This window comes from Sabethes cyaneus, chromosome 2, assembly GCF_943734655.1.
Source record: "Sabethes cyaneus chromosome 2, idSabCyanKW18_F2, whole genome shotgun sequence".
Lineage (NCBI taxonomy): Eukaryota > Metazoa > Arthropoda > Insecta > Diptera > Culicidae > Sabethes > Sabethes cyaneus.
Window position 1 is genome coordinate 4,621,021 of NC_071354.1, and position 15,365 is coordinate 4,636,385.

General features: G+C 42.5%; 1 protein-coding gene and 2 non-coding genes across 3 annotated transcripts in view; 1 reads left to right on the forward strand and 2 right to left on the reverse strand.

The window, feature by feature from the left end:
* The window catches only part of LOC128738894 (zinc finger protein 423 homolog), a 129,560-nt gene that overhangs the window by 105,532 nt on the left and 8,663 nt on the right, over nt 1–15,365 (reverse strand). The window contains exon 2 of the mRNA XM_053834360.1: nt 14,281–14,427. Within this exon, the coding sequence (XP_053690335.1) occupies nt 14,281–14,427 (147 nt within the window). The remainder of the gene's footprint in view (nt 1–14,280; nt 14,428–15,365) is intronic.
* Nucleotides 8,993–9,065, reverse strand: Trnav-aac (transfer RNA valine (anticodon AAC)). The gene has a single exon. It is a non-coding gene; the product is annotated as a tRNA-Val (tRNA).
* On the forward strand, nt 9,310–9,381 carry Trnah-gug (transfer RNA histidin (anticodon GUG)). Its single transcript has one exon. It is a non-coding gene; the product is annotated as a tRNA-His (tRNA).

Below are 15,365 nucleotides of genomic sequence, written 5' to 3' on the forward strand. Positions count from 1 at the left end.
GTGAATGCTAATTAGCGGCAATTGCTTTTTACATATATTAATATCAAAATATATATATTTATTAGTTCCCGTGGGACCACCCCTTTCACTTATACCAGCGCAGCGCAGCGCTGCGAACAGCGTTACATTCGGTTCGGCACAGTATTATTATCGTTAGTGGCATAGTACGGATGGTCCAGCATCTTCCTGGTCATGCGGTATACGCATGTACGGATATGCTACTATAGCGGTAGACCTCGAGCCGAGCGTTAGTGCCGTATAATAGTGCAACATGCATTGCATATAGGTAGGACGAAGCCGTTGTCGTCGACATCGAAACAGATCGACACGCGGCCCGGGTTGGGTGGTGGCAATTCTCGGCTTTGCTCTCGCTATGCTACACAAAACATTCCGATGGCACATTCCGACGCGACGGTGAGGTGTGTGTAAACACACATTCGAATACATAATTTCCGCCCAGAGAGATCAGCGTGCACAGCATAAGGCTGAGGCTGCAACAATAGTATACCGACCGAACACCGCCGTGCACAACAAGAGACCACCAGTTCCGAAGTTCGGACCGTGCGGTGCCGCGTTGCTGTTGTCGTTACTGCTACACGTACGTTGTTTTATGTGACTAGGGGGTGCCATATCACCCCTGGGGTTTGATGGCAGGCGAGTGAGTTATGCCGAATACTTCGGGTCGGGTCCCAGGATTCGCGCTAATTCATGCGAACGTACACATATTGATTAGGGATTTTGGATGCGGAATTTTGCGGTTAAACAGTTAGGTCTCCAATCATGCGGCGGTGCGTGTGTGCCGGTGTATTCATTCATTAGACCTTCAACGTGTTAAAAGGTTTAACATGTTTATGCCGTTCTAGAACAAATAAATCTTTGATAATCGTGACTTTTCGTTGAAAAAGGAGTGATCCTGAAGATTATTTATAAAGCAAAGGATTTTTTTTATATTTTCTTCTATCTTGAAAATTGACAAATTTACTCTACAGTAGTAGAATTAAAATGAAAAATTTCGTCTTTCTAAATCTACAGATTCAGATATCTACAGATAGCATCATATCGAGTCGTGGTCAATTCGTTGGATAACCCCCTCAAGAAAAAAGCATGCGGGACAAGCCGGACCTGCAGGACCTTGTCTAAACTCTCCCCGCTTTTCCGTAGGGATTCAAGACTGTTTCCCGTATTTACTTACTTTATTGGCGACGGTCCGTCAGTCAGTTCTGGGCTGTCGTTCTCCAATCCCCTCGAGTGCCAGCTGACCGTGCGTCGTCCTCGACAGCGCACATCCATCGGGCCCCGTAGTCTACGGCCTCTTCCTGATTCTTTGCTGCAAATAATTTCGGGTACTTTTTTGTCGGGCATTCTGGCCACGTGCTCGTCCACCGCAGCCTGCCACTATATACTATTCACTATTTACTATATCAGCATATTTGAATTTTGCCACCAAGTTTGATCACAGAATGTTACGCTCAACAACCCCAAGCACTCGCCAGTTAGCTTCCTTTAGCACTCACGATTCATGTCCATACAGGGCCACCGGGAGGATTGGTGTTCTGTAGAGTGCCAGTTTTGTGCGAATTTGCAAACTACGGGACTTCAGCTGGCTACTGTGGGAGTTGAATACCCCTGTAACAGAATATTACATTGCTTTATGCCAGTATCGAAACATGCATCACACAATACACTCTCTTGACAGTGATGCCCTGTGCTACCATCGCGACGAATACCCTGAATGGTTCGATGCGTTATCGTGTCGACAATCATCGGTATTGCTCACACTCCAGCCGCGTCTGGAGTGCTGATTGCTGAGCACACTCGAGTTGTACACAGCCATCCGGGCAAGGGTAAGTCTTGGGTGATTCTTAGTGCTGGTGAAAGAAGACAGTGCATAGCTATGTAATCCGTAGATAACCCGATTCGCGGTTGCAATTCGTCGTTTCATTTCGCGGCTTACATTGTTGTCACACGTTACGAGCGTACTAAGGTATATGAAGTCCTCAACTACTTCATATCGTTCCCCATCTAACTCCACCTCGGCACCAACACCGTTTGGTTTCCCACGTTCCCTGCCAGCAACCATGTACTTCGTTTTGACGGGGTGAATGGTAAGTCGCAATCTCGCTGATTCTCGTTTAAAAAGCCTCTTCCACTGCTCTACGGTTGATTCTGATGATATCGACACCATCCGCAAAACCAAGAATAATGTGAGATTCGGTGATGATAGGTCCGTTCCTTTTCACGTTTGCGCTTCTGATTGCACTTTCCAAGGCAATGTTGAATAGCAGGTTAGAGAGTGCATCTCCTTGCTTCCAAAATCACGAAAGCGACTGAGGTCACCTGCTATTCTGACGCAGGATGTTGACCGATCCAGCGTCGCTCGAATCAGCGTAACTAATTGCGTCGGAATACCATGTTGTAGCATTACCTGCCACAACCCACTTCGTTTGACTGAATCGCACGCCACCTTAAAGTTCACAAACAGATGATGTGTCTGCAAGTTGTACTCCCGGAACTTGTCTAGTAAGTGAAGCTTGGTAAACATCTGATCCATCGTGGAGCGACCCTCACGAAAACTTCTACGCTGTAGCAGCCGAGAGCCGTGGCTCTTACCGTATCAAGAATTGCTCTCCATTGGGCCATCCTCGATCCTGGGCTACCCGTCACCAATTTGTTGCGCGTCTCGATACACGCAAGTCGGCTTCAACCTGGTCAACCCGTCTAGCACTTTGGGCCCCTCTATTTCTGGTACCGGTTGTGTTCTTGAAGAGAACGGATTTCACTACACAGTCGTCCGGCATCCTTGCGACGTGGCCGGCCCACCGTAGTCTCCCAACTTTCGCCAGGTGTATGATGGGAATCTCTCCAAGCAGTGCCTGTAGCTCGTGATTCACACGCCTCCGCCACTCTCCGCTTCCCGTGTGTACTTCGCCAAAAATAGTCTGCAACACCAACACGGTTAGTGCACGTATGTCCTCTGTAAGCAAAGTTACTGTCTAAGTCCGTAGAGGACTACCGGTCAATTTAGCGTTTTGTACATCGTCAGCTTTGTGCGGCGGCGTACACTCCCAGATCGAAACATCTTGCGGAATGCGTCATTGGATCTCCTTACTCGTATTATTGTCGACGGCGACCAGAGATCCCAAATATACGAACTCATCAACCACTTCCAGTTCATCACCATCAATAGTCACTATCCGTGGGAGGCAAACGTTGCTTTCTCTGGAGCCTCTTCTTACCATATATTTGGTTTTCGACGCATTGATTTGTAACCCTATCCTACTAGCCTTCGTTTTTAGTCTGGCGTAGACTGCCTCCGCCGTCCCAAGGTTTCTAGTAATGATGTCGAGGTCGTCTGCGAAAGCTAGGAGTTGGTTACTCTTGTTGAAGATCGTTACTCTCGTTTCGATGCCCGCTCCGCGGATCACACCTTCAATAGCGATAATGAATAACATACAGGATAGTCCATCCCCTTGCCGCAACCCTCTGCGCGATTCGAAAGGACTCGAGAGTGTCCCCGAAATGCGTACGTAGCACATCACTCGCTCCAGAGTAGCTTTGATCAGCCGTACTAGTGCATTATCTGCCATCGCTGTTCTCGTTCAACTGTATCGTATGCTGACCTGAAATCCACGAAAATATGATGCGCGGGCGCGTTGTACTCTCGACATTTCTGGAGGATTTGTCGAAGAGTAAAAATTTGATCCGTAGTAGCACGAGTCCCCGTAAAGCCTGCCTCATACTGCCCTACGAATTCTCTTGCTATTGGGAAAGCACCTTATAGGCAGAATTTAGATTCCCCTACACGTCCAGTAAGCTCATCATCCGATCCAATGTTGTTCCAATCATATGCGTCGGTGTTCCGAAAAACCTTGTTCATAGCTGGTCTCGTTCCACTGTATCGTATGCTGCGTGAAAGTTGATAAATGTGTGATGCGTGGTTACATTATACGCAGGCTTAGATTATTCGACATCAAATTCTTGTGGACTCCATAGTAGGTACGACTTTTACTGATAATACGTCTTTCAATCACACGGCTGTTGTTATTCTTATCGGTTATCCGTGGTATGGTTACTACGGTATGAGATTTCGTCGATGACCTCAAACTGGAGGTTATAAATAGACAGGTTAGTAAGAAAAAATGATACAACAAACTATGTGCTGATGTCATGATAATCTTACGATCGCGGTCAAAAAGTAGAAGACGGCCATGTTCCTGTAACGAAAACTGGGGGGCTTTTCAAGATTATGTAACGACAATAGAATGCTGCTTAACATTAGCAAGCGTTCAGTTGTGTCGTTCTCCAGGAAAAACGGCCAATCCTTTTCGGCTATCATCTCGGCGGTAAATAGATTAAAAGAGAGTCCGGTATCAAGGACTTGGGAGGATTGGACGCCCTAGCAACCAGGAGAAATCCTTGCCGAGCAATCCTTGTAACTGATATCCTGATGGCGAGGGCCGATTATTGTCCATGGCTTCTCAACCATATTAGTCTACGAGCTCAACCACGACCTCTTCGTAGCAGAATGCTTCTCCAAGTGCCGTTTCGAAGGATAAATTATGCAGTGAATGGGCCATCCTTGGGCTACAACAAGTTTTCAGCCAAGTGTCAGTTACTTAGTTCTGATACACTGCACTCAATTGTCGTTTTACTTCCAATACGGACGTAATTCAAATTTTGTTACAAATTTGGTTAATGAAGTTTACCAAAAACACCATCCTTGTAAAATTACGTATTTCCAAGCTGTGAGAAAATCTCCTTATTTTCGTTTCGTTGTTCATCGGAAGCAAGCGAAAAACATGCAAACACGGCTCTACAGGCAAAGGCGCAGCCGAAAACGTTTCAAGCAGCAAAAACAGCACAAACAAAAGTTTTGATTGTGAGAACACTCAATTAACGTCTTCAACGGATGTGGTATTACACTTTGATTTGCAATTATTGGCTGCAGCTGGGTCCTAATACTCAGGACCACCAAGACTGAACTCGGCTTTCATATGCGTAAATTAACAAAAAAGGGGAAACACTTATCCCCTGCCGGGTAGACAAGGTGCCAACCACCGATGTTCCCTAGGATCCCAGTGACGCTACTTAACTGGACCACATGTGACTCTACCTTTTATGATGTTTTCTACTGAGCATTGCATTGGTTTCCTGATGGCAATCTAAAAATTATGCAAAAAGTTCGTCTGACATTTTCCCATATGGTTCGTCATAATCTTAAATACGTTTGGCAATGTTATTTTAAACATTATTTATGGTTCGCAATTTTGGCGCAATAACATTTTAAACCTTTTTAATCACTGTAGATTGGTTGATTATTATGAAAATAATATATATCAGCGTTAACCAATCTCTATTCTTCTAAAAATTCCACGTAGTGGCATATCATATATCTCTCGTTCAACGTATACACTGACTCGAACTTACTAAAAAAAACTTTTGGTTAGAATTTGCGAGATTATCCCACACAAGATAACATTCAAATTTACAATCAAGTCGATTCATTATCAAACAAGTTTTTCTTTCTCTCGAAGGCATGCTACTACTACTGGAATGGACGCAGAATTGTAGCATGTTGCTTTATCCTATCCCTAGCCTAGCAATACGCACGAGATTCACCCGTCATGCAATGAAAACCTCTACTCTGGCCGTGGTGAGCGCAAAAGTATGACAGTCCACTAATATCTCCACCAGCCAGCAGCTCTGGGGAAAACGAAATTCTGATTAGAATTTTCCCCTGCGGATTTCCCGTCGTTGTCTGCTGAAATAATTCACCAGCGATGATGGGGTGTGGTGGTAGGTACCCAACATTATGTATACATAAGTGAATTAAATACGTGTGAACTAGCGATTGATACCCATCAATATGCTAAATATGCTGAAGAAAATACAGATCAAGTATTAGAGATTGTTCTTTTACTAGTCCTCAAGCGGAAGATTTCTACTATTTATTACAAATCTGAAAATCTGAACGGCAAATTGGCACGAAAGAAACAACTTTAGTTGAAATTTTATTCTAACCTGCCAACTTAGTGGTCTTCTAAACCAAGCTTCAATGCCTATGCCTAGCCGTCTCGTTCTTCGCTGTCAAATAACGGGTCATCGATTTTTTTGGTAGTTTCAAACAACACCGAATGTTTCAATGACAATTTTTCATTTTCGGTTTGATCTATAGAAACAACTGTTTAGTAATGCTCTAAGCTTGGGTTCACCTGGAACGCGCGCGCCAGGATGACGGTGCCTCCCCGGGGAAATCGAGCCAGCTTTACAGTTTCAGATGCGCTCCGGGTCGAGAGTTATCGAGCGTAGGCATGCATGCACCTTCTCTGCCGCGGCATTTTTATCGCACGGCGCGCTACCCGCTGCTACTGTCGAGCTTTATGAATACGTGAACACGTATGAGAGCCTATTTTTCCCGTGTACTACCGGACCCATCATTTATGTGCTTCACCACTACTGCTCCTCAATACGGTTCAAGCGCTTTTTCACTCAATCTGCTCGCTATCCGGCTGCCGTTGTTATACATTTTTGATATTTTCACTCTAAAACATAGTTCGCCCTGGGACCTTGGAGACCATAAGGAGGAATAGACCGAGAGAAGCCCCAAACATCAAGCGGTGGCAACAGTAGTGCAGAATAATATGGAGATGATTTTAGATATAAATATATTGAGTTGGAACAATCTTTTTTCCCCGATCGCCCTGACGTTCCGGTCTCACTGTCCTATTTATAGAGTAGGTTTTACTCACACTTCGCACAACTCTATCCTGTTCGGTTTATACTTTATTAGAGTAGCGAGCGGCTAGGAAGATCATGAAAACGGACGAAAACCGGCACGACTGTACCAGAGCAAAGTTGCAGAGTTTTGTATATACATTGAGGGAATTGATGTTTCTCAAAGTAAGAATTATATTGTTGAGAGCTTTGGTGTTCGGTGGTCAATTGGACTACGCTCGGGGTGCTGTTAGGCGAGAGTTATAAAATAAATTTAAAACTTTACTCGCTTCTGGCTGCCACCTTACTGATGCTGCTGCTGCTACTGTTGCAGCTGCATTCGGATTCTAGTTTGAGCGGTACTGACTTCTAACCCGGCGTTTTGCAGACAGACTTCTCAGAAGCAATCTTGCATCGTGCACTTGTGCTATATTGGTTACAAAGCAAAGGTCAGGTGCAATTTAGTTTTGCGATTTTTAATGGGAACTCGTTCACCCACAAGTGTGGCTTTGCTGAAACTTATAAGTGGTCTGAAAAAATATCCACCTAAAAATGTGCGTTGAGGAAAATTGTGTGCTGAATAAACTAAATCAAAATGTTTGGTAATTATTTCACAATCCCGTTAAACAAAGTTTTATTTAATCAGACTAATATAAAAAATGCATCAAAAAATAAATCAACTTATCGACCCATTGAAAGCAAACCTATAATGACGAGATGACTTAAACGCCCAAATGCTAAAATAGATTTCATAAACGTTACACTTATTAATTGAATTGCATTTGAGATTCTTCTAGTGCATCTCTAGGAAGCCACTTAAGACCAGTGATACTTTCTTTCTACATTACAGAAACTACACAAATACTTGGATTTGCTAATATTTTTGATATGAAAACTTATTAAATCGAACCTTTTTTCTTTCTTCTTAACACAGTGAAGTTAAAAACCAATTCATGGTTTGAATCTTTGTCTGTCTCCTTTGTACAAAATTCATTTATTTTCATTTATGGTTCATTTATTTCATTTCAACGTTTATGCCGTATATGTCGATTAACGTTTGTCGAGGTATGAAATGGGGAAGGCAAATGATGAGCGTTCAACATAGCTCTGGCCCTCCCAAGCCCCTACCTAGCGCCTCCACGTGGCCATACCCGGTAATGCTCTATTGAGTAGCCGAGCTAGGAGGTGGATGCCGGGTGGTTCCCGGCTGCTTGGTCTCAAACCGCGCTTTTGGGCAGACGGCGGAGCCACACGCCCTTGCTAATAGGTAAGCCTAATATAAGTCATTTTAATTATTTTTTTCGTTTTAGCTTATGAAGCACCTCCTGCTATATAGTGAAAACTTTGGCCAAAACGAGCTTTAATACTGCACATGGATACTTATGGAAACTCAAAGGACGCAACACTATTCCATTCGAAGGACTGCTGGTGAGATTGTTCTATTTTTCCCCATATAGGTATACCCCATTTCATCTTAATAACGGGTGGCAACTAATATTTTGGAATTTTTTCACGGCCCTTATGCTCAAAAACAAACGAGCTCAGAGAGAAATGAGAGTATGTGTGTGTTAGCTCTCTCTCCTCTTTTTGTTAATATTTTTTGTCTTGTTTATGCTTGCTCAGTTTTGCAAAAAAAAAACAGATTTTTTTAATCGAGCAAAAAATATATAGGTTTTAAGCACTTTCACTTAAAGTTTAAACGTGAAAACCAAATCAATTCTTGCTTTTAATACATACGTTATTATTTTCCAAGCAAAAATCCACAAAAAAAGACAAAAACGAACTAAAATTTTTCTGGTCGATTTCAATCCAATTTCCAAAGGGGGGGGGGGGGGTGACTAAAACTTTAAAAATAATTTGCAATGGCCTAACTTAACCCCTCCTAACAATATCGGCTTGCTTTTTTTAAATTTTAAAAAACAATTTATATTTAACTAGACCAACCTCGTGATTCGTCTTGGCCTTTAATGAGGTCAGTCATAACGGTAGTTTTATAACAATCGAGATTTTTAAAAAGACAAATCTAGTCTTCTGGCTGAAAAGGTCAGTAAATCGAACGTGGATTAGGTTTTTTTTACTAAAGCGTCGTGTGTTTGCCTCGTTTTGCCCTATAACTTGTATTCAAATGTGAGAATGTATTGACAAGGAAAAGGTTTATATTAAAAGAGCTTTGTTCAAACTTTGAAATTTGGCTTGGCTGAGGTGTTACAATTAAATAAGCAAAAGCGGTGTACTGCGTCGTGCAGGACAGCTCTGGAAACAAAACAGAAGCCAAAAATGTTTCCGCCCGGGATCGAACCGGGGGCCTTCCGCGTGTTAGGCGGATGTGATAACCACTACACCACGGAAACGACGGTGCTTGCTAATAGGTGACTCCTCGATTATTCATCAACTATTTCTAGTTCTTACTTAAAACCAGGCTGCATCGTTCCATGGTTCAGTATTTTGTTTGGTTTTCTGCTATGATTCGATGCAAGCACCTGGTCGTTCCGCTTGACTGGCAGTGCCTTTTGCCATGTTCAATCATGGTTCCTTCAGTTGCTTTGTGCAGTTGCCATAAAGTTACGAGACTATCCGCAACACCCGACCCCGGTAGCCGTGATCGTCTAGTGGTTAGGACCCTACGTTGTGGCCGTAGTAACCCAGGTTCGAATCCTGGTCACGGCAATGCAAAAGCATTGTCACGGAGGGGAAACTATTTTGTTCGTGTTTTAGTTATGTCTAAATTCGGAGTAGAACAATCTGATGTTGCTTATAGTGACAGTGTCTAATTGCTTTTATTCTTTTTTTTTTTCAAGTGAGTATTGGTGCTGACGTTGATTGGTTAATTCTGGATCAACCGGACTCATTCCGATTGATTTTCAACCTTTAAAGTGTGCGAAAAAATATCCCGATATCTGTAAGACATAAATAACACAGACAATAACTTCTGACAGGAAATTAACGTTCATATTTGAAAGAGGAACCTGTAAACAATTGCTTTCCGATCTTACCCTTTTTCTGCTAAGTCTGGAATTCCTAGCACGCCCGGTGTAACCAATTTCACGATAACTTGAGGCATTTCATCCCAAATCTTCTCCAGACGTTGCTTGAAAGTCAATTCTTTGATGCTCCCTAGTTTACCTAGCATGTAACCCCATGTATAGCAGTCGAGAGCATTCAAATCAGGCGAAGAGGCAGGCCAGTCTGTGTAGCTTTCGGCAGGTGAGACGGTGCAGAATCCTGTTATTTGTTATTTGTTATTTATTTGAGTACTTCATCTGACTATAAATTGTCTACATGAATAAAATTGATTACAGATTACAATAAATTCGATCTTCTTATCTTTTGCGCGAATAAGTGCGAAGGCATACCGAAGTCAAATAGTTCTTCGACTTTTGAGAACAACCTAATGCATTCCGTAATCGGTTCATTAGCTCCAAACGCGGTTCGATGAAACGGTATTTGCAGCAAGCCAGTTGAGCGTAATGTCCGTTGCGATGCCCGAAAGTTAAGCATAGATAGCAATTTTGGAGAATCAATTTCGCCGTTGATAAGTTTAGCCACGAATATAGCCTGATGCATTTTACGCCTGCGTTCGAGTGTATCGAGGTCAAGTAGACGACATCTATTCGGGTAAGGTGGCAGGTTATCAGGATGCCGCCATGGGAGATGTCGTAGAGCCAGCCGAATAAACCTACGTTGCACACGTTCGATCCGTAGGTTCCAAGTAAGATGACTGGGGGACCAAACCAAATTACAGCTCTCAAGTAGCGGACGAACCAAAGCGCAATATAATGATTTCAGGCAGTAAACATCTCTAAAGTTCCGTCCAATCTTAGCAATAAATCCAAGTTGTCGGGTCGCCTTGGAAATGACTGATTCACAGTGTAGATTGAATGTCAATTTAGTGTCCAGCAAGACACCCAGGTCGCTAACTTGATCCACTCTACGAAGTTCAATGTCGTCGATAGTATAACCGAAGCAAATTGGATTTTTAATCCGGTAAAAACTCATAACTTCACACTTTGAAATGCTGATGGTAAGCCAATTAAGTCTGCACCATTCAGTAAATAGATTGAGCAAATGTTGCAAACGGCGGCAGTCATCTCCATTATCTATCGTAGCAAATAGTTTCAGGTCATCGGCGTAAACTAACTTGCAGCCGTGTTCTAGCAGAATCGCAACATCATTGAAGAACAATGAGAAAAGCAAAGGACCCAAGTTGCTACCTTGAGGGACTCCAGATTTGTTGCTAAACACTGACGAAGTACTGGATCCTAGTTTCACACGTAGTACTCTATCGCTAAGATATGAGTGAAGCCAATCAATCATTTTCTGGGATGCACCAAGTCGTTGGAGCTTTCGCAAAAGTATTACATGGTCAATCCGATCGAAAGCTGCTTTCAGGTCGGTATAGATGACATCAACCTGTTTTTTCTCTTCCATTTGCAAAATACACGTCTTGGTAAACTCTAACAGATTAGTACAGGCAGATCGACCAGGCATAAAGCCGTGTTGAACAGTGGATATATAGTTTTTAGTTCGGGACAGTATTACACCGCTCACAATTATCTCAAACAATTTTGAGGCCGCGGAGAGACTAGTAATCCCGCGGTAGTTCCTTACATCACGGCGATCGCCCGATTTATATACTGGAAACATAAACGATTGCTTCCAAATATCGGGAAATTTACTTTGTTCGAAAGATTTATTGAATATTGCGCATAACGGCTCAGCCAACACTTCTATACCACGGCTCAAAACTACGGCTGGGATGCCATCAGGTCCCGCAGAGAAAGAACGCTTGAGTTTTTTGGTGGCAGTTAACACCATTTCGGTAGTAATAGTAAATAAGCTCAAATCCGCCAAATTAACCGGTACATGCGCTGCCGCTACATCAGCATCACCATCAGAGGCGGTATTATCCGCGAAAACGGAAGCAAAAAACTTCGCAAACAGCTCACAAGAGTTTGAGATTGAGCTTGATTCATTATCATCAAGGTATACGTTTGTTGGGACAGAAGAGCACTTTCTTTTGGAGTTGACAAAGTTCCAAAATCTTTTCGGTTGCTTTCGAAGGTCGCATTGCACACGTTGGAAGTAGTATGCTGCATTCTTGTGGTGGTTTTCGACGATGGGAAGCAAATGGTTCTATAAAACTTTATCGATGTAATATCAGGTTCAATGAACAGTAATGGAACCTTCAAATTTTTGAAGAAACATTCCAATACCATCACCCTGAAAACATTCTAGAATCTTTAAGCAACCAGTTTGCCCCGGAGAGTATCAGAAAGATGTACTGTATATATCAGATTATTTTGTTGGTTTTGGTAATCCTGAGCAGGAAGGCTTCTTCGTCCGAAAACAGTTTCTTTGCCATTTTACGTTCAGGCTGATGTGGTTTCCGTCGAATTTGCTCTCTTACTCGTTTGATAGTTTCCGCAGCCTTTACAGTGCGTTTACGGCCAGGTTTGAGGAGCATTTTCCAAGAATCGGTTTCCTTGTATCGCTTGATGGTACGAGAGATGAATTTTTCATTTATTTCGAGCGGCTTCAGCTTTTTTTAAATAGCACATGTAGATTTTTTACAAAACAGACTTGTCACAAGGTCCCTTTTGAGTCCATGACTCTCAAACGAATGAAAATTCAAAACAAACTTGCAAGCAGTTTTTACATTTGAATACACTCTAAACGAAAAATATGCAGACACGTCTGTGATTACCCATTTTTAATTAAACAAGTAAAAAAAAACACTGACAGTTATTACTACTCACCTTGGACATGCAATTATTAATGTTTCAGTTTTTAATTAAAATATGCGGTGCTTACGGTAGTGAAAATTAACGATAAGTGAGAGGGTGTAAATGCTCATTTTTGCACGATTTATCTACTCATTCTTCTTTTAAAAGATGCCTCGACGATCCCAGGTTTAAGATTATTACTCGATTAGCCAATAACTGGATTGAAAGAAGTCTACTTTTACTATTGGTTTATGATCAGAACCCATTACCATGAAAAAAGTAAAATAGTTTAGACGGAACACGAAAATTGGTGTAAAATTCGGGTATACTGCTGCGGAAAATGTGTCATATGTGTCAATGTGTGTTGAGCTCCATTGTGTTAAAACGAAACGTATACAATAGGAGTGAGATTTGATTGAGATTTATTTTCGAAGACACTAAACTTCAAAGGTTTAGATAAAACACATTTTTTGCGGTTGGATTGTCAAATTTTCGGAAAATAATCTGACTATTCCAACTCTTCGACTTACTTTTCATTCAGGTTTAGACGACAAAAGTGCGACTATTCTTTGTTTGATAAACAATTTTCGTTCTTAGCTAAATTATCCTCCAACATTGATAAGACATCTGAAATACTCCTGAGCACAAGAAAACATTTTTCAAACTTAGCTGCAAAATGCATATCTGCACCAACGCGTTCACCCTTGTTCGTTCGAGGATAACTTCCAAACAAGTGAGTACGAATAATCAGAAAGTTTATTATAACCAAGCACAGTCACACTCAAGACGGTTGAACCGACAGACACCGATGCAGAACAAATCATATATATATATATAATCGGAATCGTAGCGTAAACTTCAATGTTATCAATTCCCGCGGGACATCTCCTGCTTTTCGACAGCACCTCCAATCTTCTGGGGATATGTCAATATCGGTCGTTTTACTTGTTCTCCGTAGCGTCGCGTTCGGTGTAACTTTGCGACTCTCACAGCTTCCACTGCACATGGATTCATGTGGATGTGTCAGAAAATATATTCAACTCAGCTGGTACCCGTCCTAGCCCGGGCCAGACATCTGATGGAATATTTTCGTTTGCTCAAGGTTGGCCCCGAGAGCCATCAAAAAGGTGGCAGTTCGCGGCCGTGGCTTATTTGCCTTTCAAAGTGAAGAAAATAATGTCTGACATTTGAATTATAAAGTTGCACTCATTTTCGTACATATACATGATTGACTGCTTCCGGTGAAGGCGATACAATGTCAAAAGGTATACTACAAACGACCATGTGTCTCCTCGAATCCGAATTCGGATTGTGATTGTGGTTGTGGTTGCGGTTGGATAACAAACCCAAGCAAAGATGAAACTGGGCTTGCAGTTATGGGTAGCAATACCTATTTGCAGAAACTTGTTTCGTTTTATATGAAAGTTCATCCCTCTTGAGACGCCACTGCCGAGGAATCGTTCGTTCTTCGGTCTCTGGGGAACCATATGCTCCACCGAGGAGTGAAGAATGAAACGAAACAACGAACGAACAACACTACACAGCGTCGCAAATTACGCTTTTTCCGTTCTTGCTTTAGCAGAATGTATAAAACCAACTGAAAACAAACTGTATCCTCCCGTGGCTGGGAATGTATTGCTGCGGGAATGCCCAGGAGCATCGCTACGTTAAAATGAGACTTCAACGAAAAAAAAAACACTGGAAGCTGAGCGTTTCGTTTCAAATAAGATGTTCGATTCGGTTGCTTCGGTGGCCAAACGAAGTAAAGTTTCGATTTTCTTAAAGCTTGCAGAATACCGTAAACCTTTTAAACCTTTAAACGTGGCAACTGTTGACAACTCACCTCTACTTTCCGGCTCATCGCCGTCATCATCGTCCTCTTCGGTTCCATTGTCTGGCATAACATTTTCCTTTTCACTGTTATCGCTGACATGCAATAGTCCGGCTTCCGGATTTTCCCCCACTTCGCCGTCTTCGTCGTCACCATCGGCTGGAAATGAAGAGAAAATTTCACCATTATTTCGTTGCGCGAAAAATTTTCCCGAGCACCTGTCTGGAAATTAAAAGCACATTAGCTCCTCCGCAGGTGACTGACTTACGGTGGTGGGCTCATTTGTATCTGCGCTTGATCCCCCGCTGACAAGGGCATTTTAATTATTATTATTATCATATAGGAATGGAAGCATAGAGACAGTTTGTGCTTTCTAGGATTGTGAAAAGAAAGCAACTTTAATCCACCCAGCAGTGTCCAGTAGGAGCTCCAATCTGACTCTACCCCCCCCCCCCCCCCCTTTAGCTTTATCATAGTTTTTCTTGTCAGTCTTATAAAAAGTTGGTAAAGATGGACAAAAATTACTAAGTGTATTGCAAATTATTGTTCTTCGTACGTTCGATAGATCAAACGACTCTACAAAAATTCTTGTCATCAACAAAAAATTTAGTTTTGCACTGCCGTTTGCTAACGAAAGTTCGACTCCAAAAACAAAACCCTCCAACATCATACGAAAAACCAGCAGAACAAACTCGGATTGAATAAAACAAGTGATAAGGGTAGAAATACGGACGACGCTTCAACTCCAACCACACTACTGGCGAAGCTTCGAATGAAGCCGACAAATGGAACCCAGAGCAAGATATTAAGTAAATATCATGTGTATTTTATTTGTTTCACTGCATTCGGAATTCGCGTCTCAGGGCGCTATGCTGCAATCAACAAGGTCCGGTAGTACACTCTTCCGTGGCGGCGGCGTTGGCTGGGCCAGCAGGATGACACCGATGGCACTCAAATTTTTCACCAGCAGCAAGCAGGGGGTGTGTGTGTATGCCAGTGTTTGTCCAAACGCGGAAAATGGAAAGTCCGTGTAGCAGCAGAGCAGTCGAGCTCAGCAATGGTGGCTACTCACCAGAGCTGGAGCAAGTCGTAATAAA